This window comes from Equus caballus, chromosome 6 (assembly GCF_041296265.1).
Source record: "Equus caballus isolate H_3958 breed thoroughbred chromosome 6, TB-T2T, whole genome shotgun sequence".
In the NCBI taxonomy this organism is placed as follows: domain Eukaryota; kingdom Metazoa; phylum Chordata; class Mammalia; order Perissodactyla; family Equidae; genus Equus; species Equus caballus.
Window position 1 is genome coordinate 53,432,855 of NC_091689.1, and position 14,720 is coordinate 53,447,574.

General features: G+C 41.6%; 1 protein-coding gene across 2 annotated transcripts in view; it reads left to right on the forward strand.

The window, feature by feature from the left end:
- The first annotated feature begins 975 nt into the window (after positions 1-975).
- Positions 976-14,720, forward strand: part of CREBL2 (cAMP responsive element binding protein like 2) — a 29,511-nt gene continuing 15,766 nt past the window's right edge. The window contains exon 1 of one of the 2 annotated variants that reach the window (XM_001501394.6): positions 976-1,283. In XM_001501394.6, coding sequence (XP_001501444.1) covers positions 1,269-1,283 — 15 coding nt within the window. In that variant the 5' untranslated portion in view covers positions 976-1,268. The remainder of the gene's footprint in view (positions 1,284-14,720) is intronic. The other variant, XM_014740665.3, reaches the window with a different exon arrangement.

The window sequence follows — 14,720 nt, forward strand, 5'->3', positions numbered from 1 at the left end:
ATTTAAAATGTACAATTTAGTGGGTTTTAGTTTATTCGCAGAGTTGTGCAGCCATGACCAAATCAATTTTAGAACATTTTCATCACCTCAAAAAGAAACCCAGTGCCCATTAACAATCACTCCCCCTTCCTGGTCCCCCTCCCTTCCTGCTGTTCCCCAGCCCGAGCCCTTGGCAAGCACTCATCAACTTTTCGTTTCTTTAAACATACCTATTTTGCACATTTCACTATAAATGGAATCTATAATACGTGGCCTTTGAGTCTGGCTTCTTTCACTTAGCATATTTTCAAGGCTCATCCACATTGTAACATGTATCATCAGCACTTTATTCCTTTTCATGGTCTAATAATGTTCCTTTGTACACATATACCACAATTGGCCTATCCATTCATCCATTGATAAACATTTGGGTTGTTTTTACTTTTTGACTATTATGAATAATGTTTCTAGGACAGAATGTTTATGTACAAGTTTTCCTGTGGACATATATTTTCATTTCTCCTGGAATTGTTGGCCATACAGTAACTCTAATATTGTGACGAACTGCCAAGTTCTTTCCCAAAGCAGCTGCACCATTTTACATTATTCTTTAATAAAGACTTTTCAGGGTTTCCTCGGTGTCCCTGAGGAGGGCTTGCTCCCAGGGCACCTCCTTTACGGTTGCCTCCGCGGGGCCCCAAACTCCCTCCTCTCCCTGTCCAGGCCGCTGGAACCCAGGAGCTAAAAGACCCCAGGGAACGCACTGTGGGAAACGTAGTTTCTGCCTCCTGCCTGGCCCCTCCTCCGCAGCGCTTACGGCCAAGAGGAAAACAAGACTCCTCGCTGAGGCTATGTGGACATTGTAGTTTTCTTTCCAGTCAGCCGCGCAGAGACTGTGGTCAGGAAAACTACAATCCCCAGAATACCGCGGTGCTACGGCAGCCGAAGGGGCCAGTCCGTGCGCACCACTCCCGCCCGCTCTCCCGTCCCGGCCCCTCTCCAGGGCGTCTGTAAACACACCCAGAGACTGTCATGGAGGGGGAGGAGGAGGCGGTGGCGGCGAAGGGAGGCGTTTTGGGCCGCCTCCAGGGTCCGCTCTGCCATTCCTGAATTGGTCCCTCGTCCCCGTGACTGTGGCATCAGGAAAACGAACTGTTAGGCGAGAGGAGGAGGCAGGCAGAACCATATCCCCTTCTTCCCCCGGGGCGGGGGCCGGGCCGGGCCAGGCCGGCTGAGCCGGGGGAGGGCAGGGGGAGGGCGCGCCTGGCCGGGCCGGCCTGTCTACCGAGATGGATGACAGTAAGGTAAGTCCTGTGGTTTGCACGCGCAGCTGCCGCCGCCGCCGCCTGCTTGTCGCTAAGTGCTAGTCCCACCGCTGAGCCTCAGCTCGGTAGTCCATGCCAACACCCAAGAAACACCTGCCTGGGACATCCCTGCGCCTCTCCAGTTATTGCCCCCTGGTACCCACCGGCAATTCAGGGAACACCGGGGCCGCGTTTTTCCAGAAAAGGCCCTCTCTGGAAATTTTTCACTCGCAGGGCAAGCCTGTTTGTCAGCTTTTTCAGGTTGTGCAAACTCTAGTTTTTTACTTCCCTCCTGAGACAAGTAAAGAAACGACTGTGCTTTTTCTTTTTGGCTTCCCTTGCCCAGTCCCAGCATTTCTCCAGTTTGGAGACCTTAACTAGGGCACGCTGAACCACCTCTGTTCCCCCTAACGGTTCCCCTTTCTTCTCTCGGGCTCCCTTACTCAATGCCCCATTCATATAATCAGTTCACTCCCCCTCTGAGCTATTTTCCTGTGGTTGGTTGGAACACTCTGCGAAGCTCCTGTTGCTATTCGTCCAGAGTCTGGAATCTAACCTCCTCTCGAAAGCCTTCTCTGAGGAAAGTAGTGAATTCCTTCTTGTTAATCTGTCTTGATGTCCCATCCCCGTCTCCCTTTCCCTCTCCAAATCTCTTCTCCCTGTGATTATAAGATAACAGACAGTGTTCATTATTGGTGAATTCTTAGAGTTTATCTATGTTTAACCAACTCTTTCTGCCTTTGTTTATCTACATTAACATTGTCTAGTTTTATTTCATGAAGATAGGGACGTCAGCTTATTGATCATCAGCTTATTGATGTTTTAGAATGTTTAGGAAATTGGAATTTTTTTTAAGGAACCAGACTTCTAGAATTTGCCAGTTTTTAAAGTAGAAATCCCTCCTTCCCTATGCTTTCCTGAGGTCTTCCTTTCCACAGTCTCTGGCATGCTGCTCATGATAGCTTTTTCCTTTGGATGCCCTTTTCTCCTCCATCTAACCAGTAACACTTTGCTGCTGTCAGGATTTTGTTCCACCCATCCTCAGAGGGACTGAAAAAATTTCCTGCTTCTCTGTGCTGCCTGTGCTATGCTACATCAGCTCCTCTCATTGTTCCTGCAGAAGGCTCTGAGAAAAGTGACAGACAGCAGGGAAAGCCCAACACAGTGCTACTCTGGAATAGGGACTCACCTAGAGGAACAGTTTCCCTGTGAAGTAGCAGTTCCCGTCCAATGGGAAGTAGTATTTCCAAGACAGAAAGGAAGAGTTCTGAGAATTTTCCAGAAAAATCAGAAAATAATTTTCCTTAGAAGTCTTTGCTAGCTTGATCTTCCAGTGTTAATTTTGAAATGAAATCTGACGACTGTATCCCATTATCTTTCCCCAAAAATAACGTTATGGCTACTAAAGGATGCTGAAATAACATATTGTTCTTTAATTTCCTGGATTTGAGACTCTCACAGTATATTCTACATAATTTTCAGTTGTTTCCGTTTCAGGCCTTTGAAACATGTAATAACTTTCTCAAAGTCTTCAATAATCTCAAATAAGTCCAAGAAAAATACATAGGATTTTGAGTTATTTTACTTACCTCTAAAATCGTATAGGAGTTGTTTTCTAAAACTAGCAAACTGTAGTGGGGGTATAAAATTTTATTGTTTTGCCTAAAAGGGTGAAGTTAAATTTGGGTTACTTTCTCTAGGGCTCACAGGTAAGGAAAATGAATTCAGTTCTCATACTTTATTAATTCATTATTTTTGTGAGACTATTTAGAAACCAGCAGTTTCTTAAATCTTTACTGACTATGGAAAAGAAAATCTCTTTCAGATGGATAGTGCCTCTGTGAATACACTCCTTTCACTTTGAATACAAACCACAGTTGTGGATGAGTAATACTGAAATGCCATGTGCAGCCAGCCTGGACTGCTCGTTCAGCAGTCGGGCGGTATGAAACAGCCCTGAAATAAGCTCCCAGTCCTGCCTTTATCTGTGCTCTACGGTCCTGCAAATTGTATTGTCCTTCTAGTGTATACATACATACTCACACACAAAACACACTTTTCCCTCGCATTGTGAATGGGTGATGGAGTCTCAGGTTCCATTTTCCCCTGTATAAGGGAAGGTGAGGGTTAGGGCTTGGAAGGATGGTGGCTGTGCTGGTGAGAGCATAAAGGATGACAGACTGGCTGGCAGCAGGGCCATGGCAACAGGAAGAGGATGAAGTGGGCAGGAGCAGCCGTTAGAGAAAGGCAGTATTTGAATGAACAGGTCAGGAAACAGATGATGATGATGTGAGGATCTCTCTTTATAAAGATTCTGTATTCTGATTTGTTTTCATCAGCGATGGTGAATGAGTTTGCCAACAGCTCTCTTCATTCTGCCATCTGGCTTCCTGGAGTAAGAGCAGGACAGATTTGAATGGGGGCAAAGCTTTGCCTCCCAAGCATCTAGCAATGTGCCTGATACAGCATAGACTGCTAGTTAATAGTGATTGAGTTGAATTGGAACAGAGTGGCATTAAGGCGATAGCCCTGATATACCTGGGCTTTCTTTAGTCAGTGTACTCCACTGAGCCAACCAGCCAGTGTATACAGACAATAGCAAATGGGAAAAATAAAGCAAGAGATAGATTGGGCATCTAAAAGTGAGGGCTTTGGAAAGTGTAAGTAGCAAAACTCAAATGCTGACTGAGTAGGCTCAGTCCCCTCTAGGCTAGTTGGGAAGGAAAAAATCTTGGCCACGTTATTTAACCTTTCTGAACTTCCATTTTTATCTGTTAAATGCTCAATACTTTCTTCGCAGGCTTTGGTGAGGATTAGAGATAATGCATATAGAGCATCGAGTACAGAGTCTAACACATAGTAGGCATCACAAAATGTTATCATTATTGGATTAGCCAGCAGTGACTTCCTTGGTCCTTAGCACGGTGCAGTAGGCACCTGAGATGCTCGTTGTAGTAATTCTTAAGTGTGTGCCGTTGCATAATGTTGGCAGCTGTGTTTACACCTCCACTACCCATTGCTCCTAACTATGGCCCCACATGGGACAGGGGCAGTGGGATGAGACATGAAATGAACTTAAGGAGTGCCCTGAACTGTCCTGTGGTGTAAGAAAGGTGGTCTCCCAAGCCCGCCTGCATGTCCACCGCTAGGGACAAAAGGCCCTTCTCCCTGACCTGCTGTGTTCAATTACAAAGAAAATCGAAATGTGTTGTTTTCGGAGGCTTTGATCCTAGACAGAAGGTTCTTATTTCTTATTTTCTGTTCGACTTTTATGTTTATTGAATGAACGAATGAGTAAATTGAGATATCCTAGACAAGATGTGTTCCTGCCATAGGCTATAAGCTGGTAAAAGACCACCCTGCTGTATTGCCCAGTCTGACAGTGTGGGACAGCAAGTTCCAGGTGAGGGACTGAGAGAGAGCCAGCCATGCTTCATCCGCCTTCCTTAGCCCTTCGCTGAGAAGACTCGGTCTTCAGTTCCCTTCAGTTATTCTGAATAGTGCTGGCTCTCACAAAAATGTTAACTTGGCCAAAAAATCTCTTTGACATTCCAAGACCTGTCCTTTGGCCCCGATGTCCCTCCTGTTGTCCCCTTAGCCATCCTTTGCTACCGTTGGAGCTACCCTCCTTGGGTAGTGGCACAAAGCTCTGACATTTTCTACTTTTCTGTCCTTCTGTTCCATCGGCACTTTCCACAAGACCGAGACAGAAAAGCCAGCTCATCTACTAAACAAATCTCTGACAGTAGATATTAACGTTTTAATGTGCCTTCCTTTCCTGTCTAGGTTACGTGCACATTTTAACTAGGGTGCCTCTGCAGGTAGTTTAACCCTAAGGACTAATTTTAATACTACAGAAACGAATTGGAATCCAAGTTTAAGTGATGTTATTCAGAAAGTTTTGCTCTTTAAGGTTTTCAGAAAAGTCTGTTCATTCATTAACTTATCTAACATTTGTTGGACACCAAATATGTACCAGGCATTGTGCTAGACTGTAGAGATACAAAGATAAATAAGAGTTTATAGCTATTCTTGGGAGCTTACATTTCAGTGGGCTAGGCAGACATATAGAAAAATAATTATAATATAGTGAGGTAAGAAATGAGGGCAACAGAGGCAAAGTGCTTTTGGGGCACTAAGAATGGATGCCTAACTGTCTAGGTATGTCAGACATGGGTTCACACAGTAGGAATGAATCTGTAAGGAAGAATGGGAGTCCCTCTGAAAATGGGAGAGGAAATATACTGTATTAAAGCATATTGCACTGAAAAATGCAATATATTTTGGTGTAAGGTAGAGCAGGAATTGGCAAATTTTCTGTAAAGGGCCAGGTAGTAAATATTTGTGTGCCATGTGATCTCTGTTGCAATTACTCAACTCTGCCTTTGTAGCACAAAAGCACCATAGGCAGAATGTAATGAATGGATGTGGCTGTGCTCCGATAAAACTTTCTGTACGGGCCGGCCGGTGTAGTGGTTAAGTTCGTGCGCTCTGCTTTAGCGGCCTTGGTTCGCAGGTTTGGATCCTGGGTGCAGACCCAGCACCACTCATCAAGCCACGCTGTGGCGCTATCCCACTTAAAATAGAGGAAAATTGGCACAGATGTTAGCTCAGCGACAGTCTTCCTCAAGCAAAAGGAGGAAGATTGGCAACAGATGTTAACTCAGGGCCAAGCTTCCTCACACACACACACACACGCACAAATTATTTACCAAAACAAGCGGTAGGCTGACTTTGGCTTGCCAGCAGGGCTGTACTTTATTGACCCCTGCGTTAGAACATAAGGCATAAGGAGGGGTGGGGGCAGAGATAAGGATGGAAAGATAATCGGGGGCAGGATCATGATATGCCTGGCAAGTTGAGCTAAGAAATTTGGGTCAGTATTTTTCAAAGTGTGGAATAAAGAAGACGCCTGCTGCATCTTTGGGAATGGAGCCTGAGAATTTGAATTTTTAATAGGCTCCCCAGTTGAGTGGCTCATATGCTTACTGAAGTTTGAAAACCAAGGCCATAGATGTTGGGGAGCCATTAAAGGATTTTAAAGCAGAGGTGACAATATCAGATTTGTGTTTTTAAAGAAAAATGCTTCTATACGGAGAATGGATTAGGGTAAAGATGTAGGAAGGGGACAAAATTAGAGGCAGATGGTCCAATTAGGAAAGAAAATGGATTTTGGCATATAACCAGAGTTCAAATCTCATTTCCACCACTTTCAAGCTATGATGATTTTGGACAGATTAACAGATTATTTAATCTCTTCAGAACTGAATTTCTTCACCTATAAACTGGATGTGTTAAAAAAAAAAACCTTATTGGGTTATTGTGAGAATTAAATGCAATATATATGTGAGCCCATGTCAAAAGAATTTAGTACATAATGCATTCTCAATAAATGCTAGTCCTTTCGGGCTCCTCACTAGTTTGCTTAGTTGCTCAGAAGAAAGGCCTGAGCAGAAGACCGTATTAGAGACTTACACGGTAGGTTGTGGCTGATGCAGCAGGCTTAGAATCCTTCGAGGGTGAAGAATGTGGACAGAAGAGAGCGCTAAAGAGAAACCCTAGAAAACTCTAAAATGATCAGAAGAGGCTGAGGACTAGGACTCAACAAAATAAACTGAAAAGGAGAGGTTAGTGATAGAGGAGAGCCAGAAAGAAGAGCTGCCATGCCGGCTGTCTAAGGGAGGAGGGCATTTCAAAGAGGGGACTTAGTCTACCCTACAAGATGCTACCAAAAAAAGGTCAAGTCAAGGAAGTAGTGAAAAAGTATCCATTGGGCTTGAAAAATAGGAGATTGTTTGTGACCCTACCAAGAGAAGTTTCAGTGGAGTCATAGGGCAGATGTAGCAGTTGAGGAAGAGGTGGGTGGGAAAGAAGAAAGTTAAGTATAGACCACTCTCACTGAGTCAGTTTGTAGCAGCTTCAGGCATTGCTAAAATATATGTAGTAGTATATTTAGCTTCAAGCAATAATAGCTGGGGGTGGGGGCTGGGCAGGCACAGGGGTTGGGAAAGGAAAGGCAGGGGTAACTCTCCTTTCAGAGATGCCTACGTTCTCTTCTTCTGTTGACTAGAAAAACTGGAAGAAAGGTTAGCAGCGGGAAGATGTGATTAGACTGTCTCTCTGAAGTTCTGGTAAATAAAAGAGAGAAAAAGCCTAACCCACAGCTGTGAAGGAAGTTCTGGGAGCCTTAACACCAGATGAAAATGCAGCCACTTGTTTTGTTTTTTCTTTAAAGTGGTAAAGAGCAGTGGCTGGGCACATTCACATCTGTCTTATTTTTCTTTAATCAAAGAAAGATAACTTTTCACGTAATGTTTTTAAAAGAAAAGTGAAACAGGCCCTTCTGCTATTTTCCTTTTTGGCTGGGGCTGATGCTACCACTTCATATAAATGGAGTGATTCTGTTAGGCTTAACAACTTGAAACTTGTATAAGTTGCCTTAAGAAGTAGAACATTAGGATGTAAATAAGTGTAAAAAGTGTGGTAAAATAATGAGTTATTAATTGGTTTTTCAGATTTTATATCCCTTATGAGAGAACTTTTTCTTTTTTATAACTTCTGTAAGTTGGTGGTGGTGGTAGTGATATCAATTTAAACCAACTTAAAAATATTGCTGATTTTCCTTTGCATTTATTCCTTCGACTATCAGTCTTTTAATAAATACCTGGCTCTGTGCTAGATGCTCTGGGGGTTGCAGAAGAAGTAGAAAACACAACTTCTCTGCCTGAGGAGCTCACTGTACTTGGACTAGATAGAAGTTAAGTCTGTGAGACCACTAAAAAACACAATGTAACATAAATTCAATGTGATATCAACTGTATGTTCCAAAAATTTGGAGAAGAAAAATGATGCCTGGGCTGAAGGTGATTGTCAGTGTGAGCTTCAGAGATAGAGGGCTAGAGCTGACCCTAACCAAAGAAAGCTTATTTGCCCTTTTGGATGGTGGGAGGACGGAGGGGGAACACTTAGGGAAATGGTGAGTAGAGGTGGGAATGCAGGGGCTGGGGTGAGGTCCCTAAGGGTATCGGCGTGACTTGATATGGAGGGTTCCTGCTTGGAATAATGAAAGAGAAGATTTGTGTGGTGAGTGGGAGCCTGGATGTAGCGGACTGAATGGTGGCCCCTGAAAAGATAGATCCACATCCTAAGCCCTGGAGCCTGTGAATATCACCTTATATGGGACAAGAGTGAATACTACCTTATATGGCAAAAAATGTAATTAAGGATTTTGAGAGGAGGAATTTATCCTGGATTATCTGCGTGGGCCCTAAATCCAATGACAATTGTCCTCATAAGAGTGAGGCGGGGGAGGTTTGACAGACAGATATGGAGGCAGTGTGACCCTTGAGACAGACATTGGAGTGATGTGGCCACAAATCAAGGAATGCTGACAGCCACCAGAAGTTGGAAGAGGCAAAGGATGGATTCTCTCCAAGGGCCTCCAGAGAGAGTGCAGCCCTGCCAAACTTCTGGCCTCGAGAACACATAGAATAAATTTCTCTTGTTTTAAGCTACCAAGTTTGTGTTGATTGTCGCAGCAGCCACAGGAAACTGACATACTGGATATGGTGACTTAGTAAGCAGTGCTGAGCCAGAGGTCTTCTCTTGAGCTGGAGGGTGACATAGCCAAAGGGTCATTAAAGTTTATTCTTCCTATAATGATCAGGTGTTACTTTTTTACAATGAAGAAAAACACACTAAAGTTATTTTAATAAGCTGAAAAGAAAGGTTAATTTGGCAGCTGTTTGCAAGGTGGATTGACTCAGGAGTGGAGGTGGAAAAGGTGAGATGGTAGGGAGACCCTTTGGGATCCTATTGTAATAATCTGTGAGTAGGGCCCTGAGTAATGTAAGTAGTAGGAATGGAGAGGACGAGCTAAGTCGAAATTTTATAAAGGAATAAATTGGCATGACTTCAGTGAGTGGGCATGGAAAGTCACAGTAGTAGAGGGAGATTTTAGGAGGCATAAAATGAAAAACTTTGTTAGTTAACCTCCTTGCCCCCCCTCTCCATCAAGTGCCTAATATCACAGAGAATCGGATTAAATGAATGACTTTATAGTATTAATATAGCAGTGCATATAAAGCACCTGTCAGTTTTAGAGCCTTTTCAGGGAATTATACGTTCAGGTTAATGAGTCCTACCTAGGAATCTGGAGGGGAATAGTCACACTTAATGACAGTGACTTACCTTGTGACAAGTTGCTGTGATGCAGATCAGGGGACTCAGGGTCTAGACCCTGCTCTGGCATTAAAAATCTCTGGACTAAAATTTTATCATCTGTGAAATAAAGAGATGCACTGTGCATATCTGTGTGTGTGTGTGTGTGTGTGCATGTGTGCACGTGCGTGCACACGTGCGTGCATCCATCGCTCCATTCCCAGCACTCCTAGGTGTACTGATATCCTGCTCTCTGTAACGTTGTTTATTTCACGTCTGCTTCTTTTCACGAGTCTAAGTGCAGTAAGGGTAAGGACTCTACTTACATCAATATTCCTAGAGTTTTACAGTGTTTGGGGCATAGTGGGTGTTCAGTAAGTAGTTGTTGAATAAAGGAATTAATTTCCCCTCTTTACCTGAAAAGACGAGGGTAATAGTGTTTACCCCATCTGAAGGCGTGTGAAATAGCGTGAGATAACGTGCAGTGTCTCACTCGGGGCCTTGTCCACAGTGACAGCTCTCTCCCTGCACACCCTGTTTTACCCCTGAATTTAAGTTTTTGTTGTTTGTTCTTAAAAAGCTGGAAGTAAAATGGTCCAGGAATCTTGGGAATAGGGTTTAATCTGAGCACTGGAGGCTTCCTCATTTTAAGAAGCCCCTAAAGAGCATGCGCCTGTAGTTATGTCTCCTCTTTCTGTGGAAGCTGAACTTGACTGGGAAGCCTTGCCATCTATGCTCAGGCCTTTGCAGACTAGTTTCTATTCTGTCTTTCTCCGTAATGGTTAAATTTAGAATTATCAGGAACTCCCTCTTGGCTAGGTCCAGTAGTTTATCTTAATTCCCAGGCTTTTAAAACTCATACATTAGAATCCTATACGGACCCCTCCCCTCCATAATATTCTTTCTCCTCATAAGCTTTTGTCTTTGTGCCACCTTGAATCTTCCTTTTTTACTGTTCTTTCTGCTTTTAAAGGTTCATATCTTTTTAAAAAAAATAACCATGTCTTTTTTTAAATAACAGCTTTATTGAAAAATAAATCACATACCATGAAATTCATCCTTTTCTCTCTTTTTTTGAGGAAGATTAGCCCTGAGCTAACATCGGCTGCCAATCCTCCTCTTTTTGCTGAGGAAGACTGGCCCTGAGCTAACACCCGTGTCCATCTTCCTCTATTTTGTGTAGGACACCTGCCACAGCATGGCTTGACAGTCCACACCCGGGATTCAAACCGGAGAACCCCGGGCCAACGAAGCGGAACGTTCGAACTTAACCACTGCACCACTGGGCCAGCCCCCAAATTCACCCTTTTAAAGTATACAATTCTGTGATTTTTAGTATGTTCACAGAGTTGTGAAATATCACCACTATCTAATTCCAGAACATTTTCGTTACTCCAAAAAGAAACCCTTATAAACAAACTGTGGTATATCCATATAATGGAATTTTATTCAGCAAAAAAAGAAATGAGCTGTTAAGCCATGAAAAGCCCTAGAGGAGCTTAAATGCATATTGCTAAGTGAAAGAAGCCAGTTTGAAAAGCCTACATCAGACTGTATCATTCCAACTCTGTGACGTTCTGGAAAAGGCAAAACTGTAGAAACAGTAAAAAGATTACTAAAAAGGCAGTAAAAAAAAAAAAAAGCTTGCCAAGGTTTAGGCAGGAAGAATGGAACAGGTGGAGCACAGGGGATATTTAGGGCAGTGAAACTATTCTGTGTGATACTGGAAGGGCAGATACATGACACTATGTATTTGTCAAAACCCACAGGACTGTACAACACAAAGAACCTGAATGTAAACTGTGGACTTCACTTAATAATATATCAACATTGGTTCATCATTTGTAACAAATGTACCACACTAATGCAAGATGTTAATAATGGAACGGGGAAGGCAGAGATATATGGGAATTCTGTATACTTTCTGCTTAATTTTCCTGTAAACAGCTCTAAAAAACAAAGCCTACCAATTAAAAACAAGAAACCCTGAACCCATTACCCGTCACTCGCCATTCTCTCCTTCCCTTCCCAGCCCTAACTTACCTACTTTCTGCCTTACCTAATCTACCTTCTGTCTCTGTAGATTTGGCTATTCTGGACATTTCGTATAAATGGAATCATACAGTACGTGGCCTTTTGTGTTTGGCTTCTTTCACTTGGCATAATGTTTTCAAAGTTCATCCATGATGTACCATGTATCAATACTTCATTCTTTTTATGGCTGAATAATGTTCCGTTGTATGGATACACCACATTTTGTTATCTATTCACCAGTTGATGGACATCTGGGTTGTTTCCAGTTTTTAGCTCTCGTGAATAATGGTGCTGTGAACATTCGTGTACAAGTTCTTGTGTGGATATATGTTTTCATTTCTTTTTGCAATATATCTAGAATTAGACTTGCTGGGTCATATGGTAACTCTGTGTTTAATATTTTTGGGGAACTACTAAACTGTTTGCCAAAGTGGCTACCATTATACATTCCCCACCAGCAATGTATGAGGGTTCCTTTTCTTCACATACATACCAACACTTGTTATTGGCTGTCTTTTTGATTATATAGCCATCCTAGTGGGTATGAAGTGGTATCTTGTGATTTTGGTTCACATTTTCCTAGTGACTAATGATATCAAGCATTTTTTGATATACTTGGCTGTTTGTAGATCTTCTTTGGAGAAATGTCTATTCAAATACTTTGCCCACATTTTAATTGGATTATTTGTCTTTATTGTTGAGTTGTAGGAGTTCTTTATATATTCTGGATACAAGTCCCTTATATGTATGATTTACAAATATTTTCTACCATTCTGTGAATTGTTTTTTTACCTTAATGGTATCCTTTGAAGCACAAAATTTTTAATTTTGTAAAGTCCAATTTACTTTTTCTTTTGTTGCCTGTGCTTATGGTATCATATCTAAGAAGCTATTGCCTAATCCAAAGTCACAAAGATTTATTCCTGTGTTTTCCTCTAAGAATTTTATCCTGTAGCTTTTACATTCAGACTTTTGTTCTATTTTGAGTTAATTTTTGATATATGACATGTTGTAGGAGTCCAACTTAATTCTTTTGCTTTTGGATATCCATTTGTCCCACACTATTTATTGAAAAGATTGTTCTTTCCCCTTTTAGTTATTTTGGCACCTTGTTGAAAATCAATTGTCCATAAATGTAAAGGTTTACTTCTGGATTCTCACTTCTTTCCCATTGATTTGTGTGTCTATCCTCGTGCCAGTACTGCACTATCTTGATTACTATGGGTTTCTAATAGGTTTTGAAATCAGAAGTGTAAGCCCTCCAACTTTGTTCTTTTTCAAGATTGTTTTGGCTATTCAGGGTCCCTTCTATTTCCATGTGAATTTTAGGATTATCTTGTCAATTTCTGCAAAAAGGCAGCTGGGATTTTGATAGCAATTATGTTGTATCTTTAGATCAATTTGGGGAGTGTTGCCATCTTAACAGTATTGTCTTCTGACGCATTAACATGGAATGTCTTTCTATTTATTACATCTTCTTTAATTTCTTGCAGGGTACCAGTCTTGCACTTCTCTTGTTAGATTTATTCCTAAGTACTTTATTTTTTGATGCTGTCATAAATGGGATGTTTTTTGTTTGTTTGTTTGTTTGTCATTGTTTTTATCTTTTTTTATTATTTTATTTTTATTGAGTTATTGATAGGTTACAATCTTGTGAAATTTCAATTGTACATTAATGTTTGTCAGTCATGTTGTAGGTGTACCACTTCACCCTTTGTGCCCACCCCCCACCCCACCTTTCCCCTGGTATCCACTAAACTGTTCTTGGTCCATAGTTTTAAATTCCTCATATGAGTGGAGTCATACACAGATTATCTTTCTCTCGCTGACTTATTTCACTTAACATAATTCTCTCAAGGTCCATCCATGTTATTGCAAATGGAATGATTTTGTTCTGTTTTGCAGCTGAGTAGTATTCCATTGTATATATGTACCACATCTTCTTTATCCATTCGTCTGTTGATGGGCACTTAGGTTGCTTCCACATCTTGGCTATTGTAAACAGTGCTGCAATAAACATTGGGGTGCACAGGACTTTTGGGATTGCTGACTTCAGGCTCTTTGGATAAATACCCAGTAGTGGGATGGCTGGATCGTATGGTAGTTCTATTTTTAGTTTTTTGAGGAATCTCCATACTGTTTTCCATAGTGGCTGTACCAGTTTGCATTCCCACCAGCAGTGTATGAGGGTTCCTTTTTCTCTGCAACCTCTCCAACATTTGTTGCTATTAGTTTTAGATATTTTTGTCATTCTAACGGGTGTAAGGTGATATCTTAGTGTAGTTTTGATTTGCATTTCCCTGATGATCAGCGATGATGAGCATCTTTTCATGTGCCTATTGGCCATCAGTATATCTTCTTTGGAGAAATGTCTGTTCATGTCTCCAGCCCATTTTTTGATTGGGTTGTTTGATGTTTTGTGGTTGAGTTGCGAGAGTTCTTTATATATTAAGGATATTAAGCCTTTGTCAGATATATGACTTGCAAATATTTTTTCCCAGTTAGTGGGTTGTTTTTTTGTTTCAATCCTGTTTTCATTTGCCTTGAAGAAGCTCTTTAATCTGATGAAGTCCCATTTGTTTATTCTTTCTATTGTTTCCCTTCTCTGAGAAGGCATGGTGTCCAAAAAGATCCTTTTAATACTGATGTCAAAGAGTGTACTGCCTACGTTTTCTTCCAGAAGCCTTATGGTTTCAGGTCTCACCTTTAGGTCTTTAATCCATTTTGAGTTTATTTTGGTGAATGGTGAAAAAGAATGGTCAATTTTCATTCTTTTACATGTGGCTTTCCAGTTTTCCCAGCACCATTTGTTGAAAAGACTTTCTTTTCTCCATTGTATGCCCTCAGCTTTGTCAAAGATAAGCTGTCCATAGATGTGTGGTTTTATTTCTGGGCTTTCAATTCTGTTCCAATGATCTGTGCACCTGTTTTTGTACCAGTACCATGCTGTTTTGATTACTGTAGCTTTGTAGTATGTTTTGAAGTCAGGGATTGTGATGCCTCCTGTTTTGTTCTTTTTTCTCAGGATTGCTTTAGCAATTCGGGGTCTTTTGTTGCCCCATATGAATTTTAGGATTCTTTGTTCTAATTCTGTAAAGAATGTCATTGGGATTCTGATTGGGATGGCGTTGAATCTGTAGATTGCTTTAGGTAGAATGGACATTTTAACTATGTTTATTCTTCCAATCCATGTACATGGAATGTCTTTCCATCTCCTTATGTTGTCATCCAATTCTCTCAGAA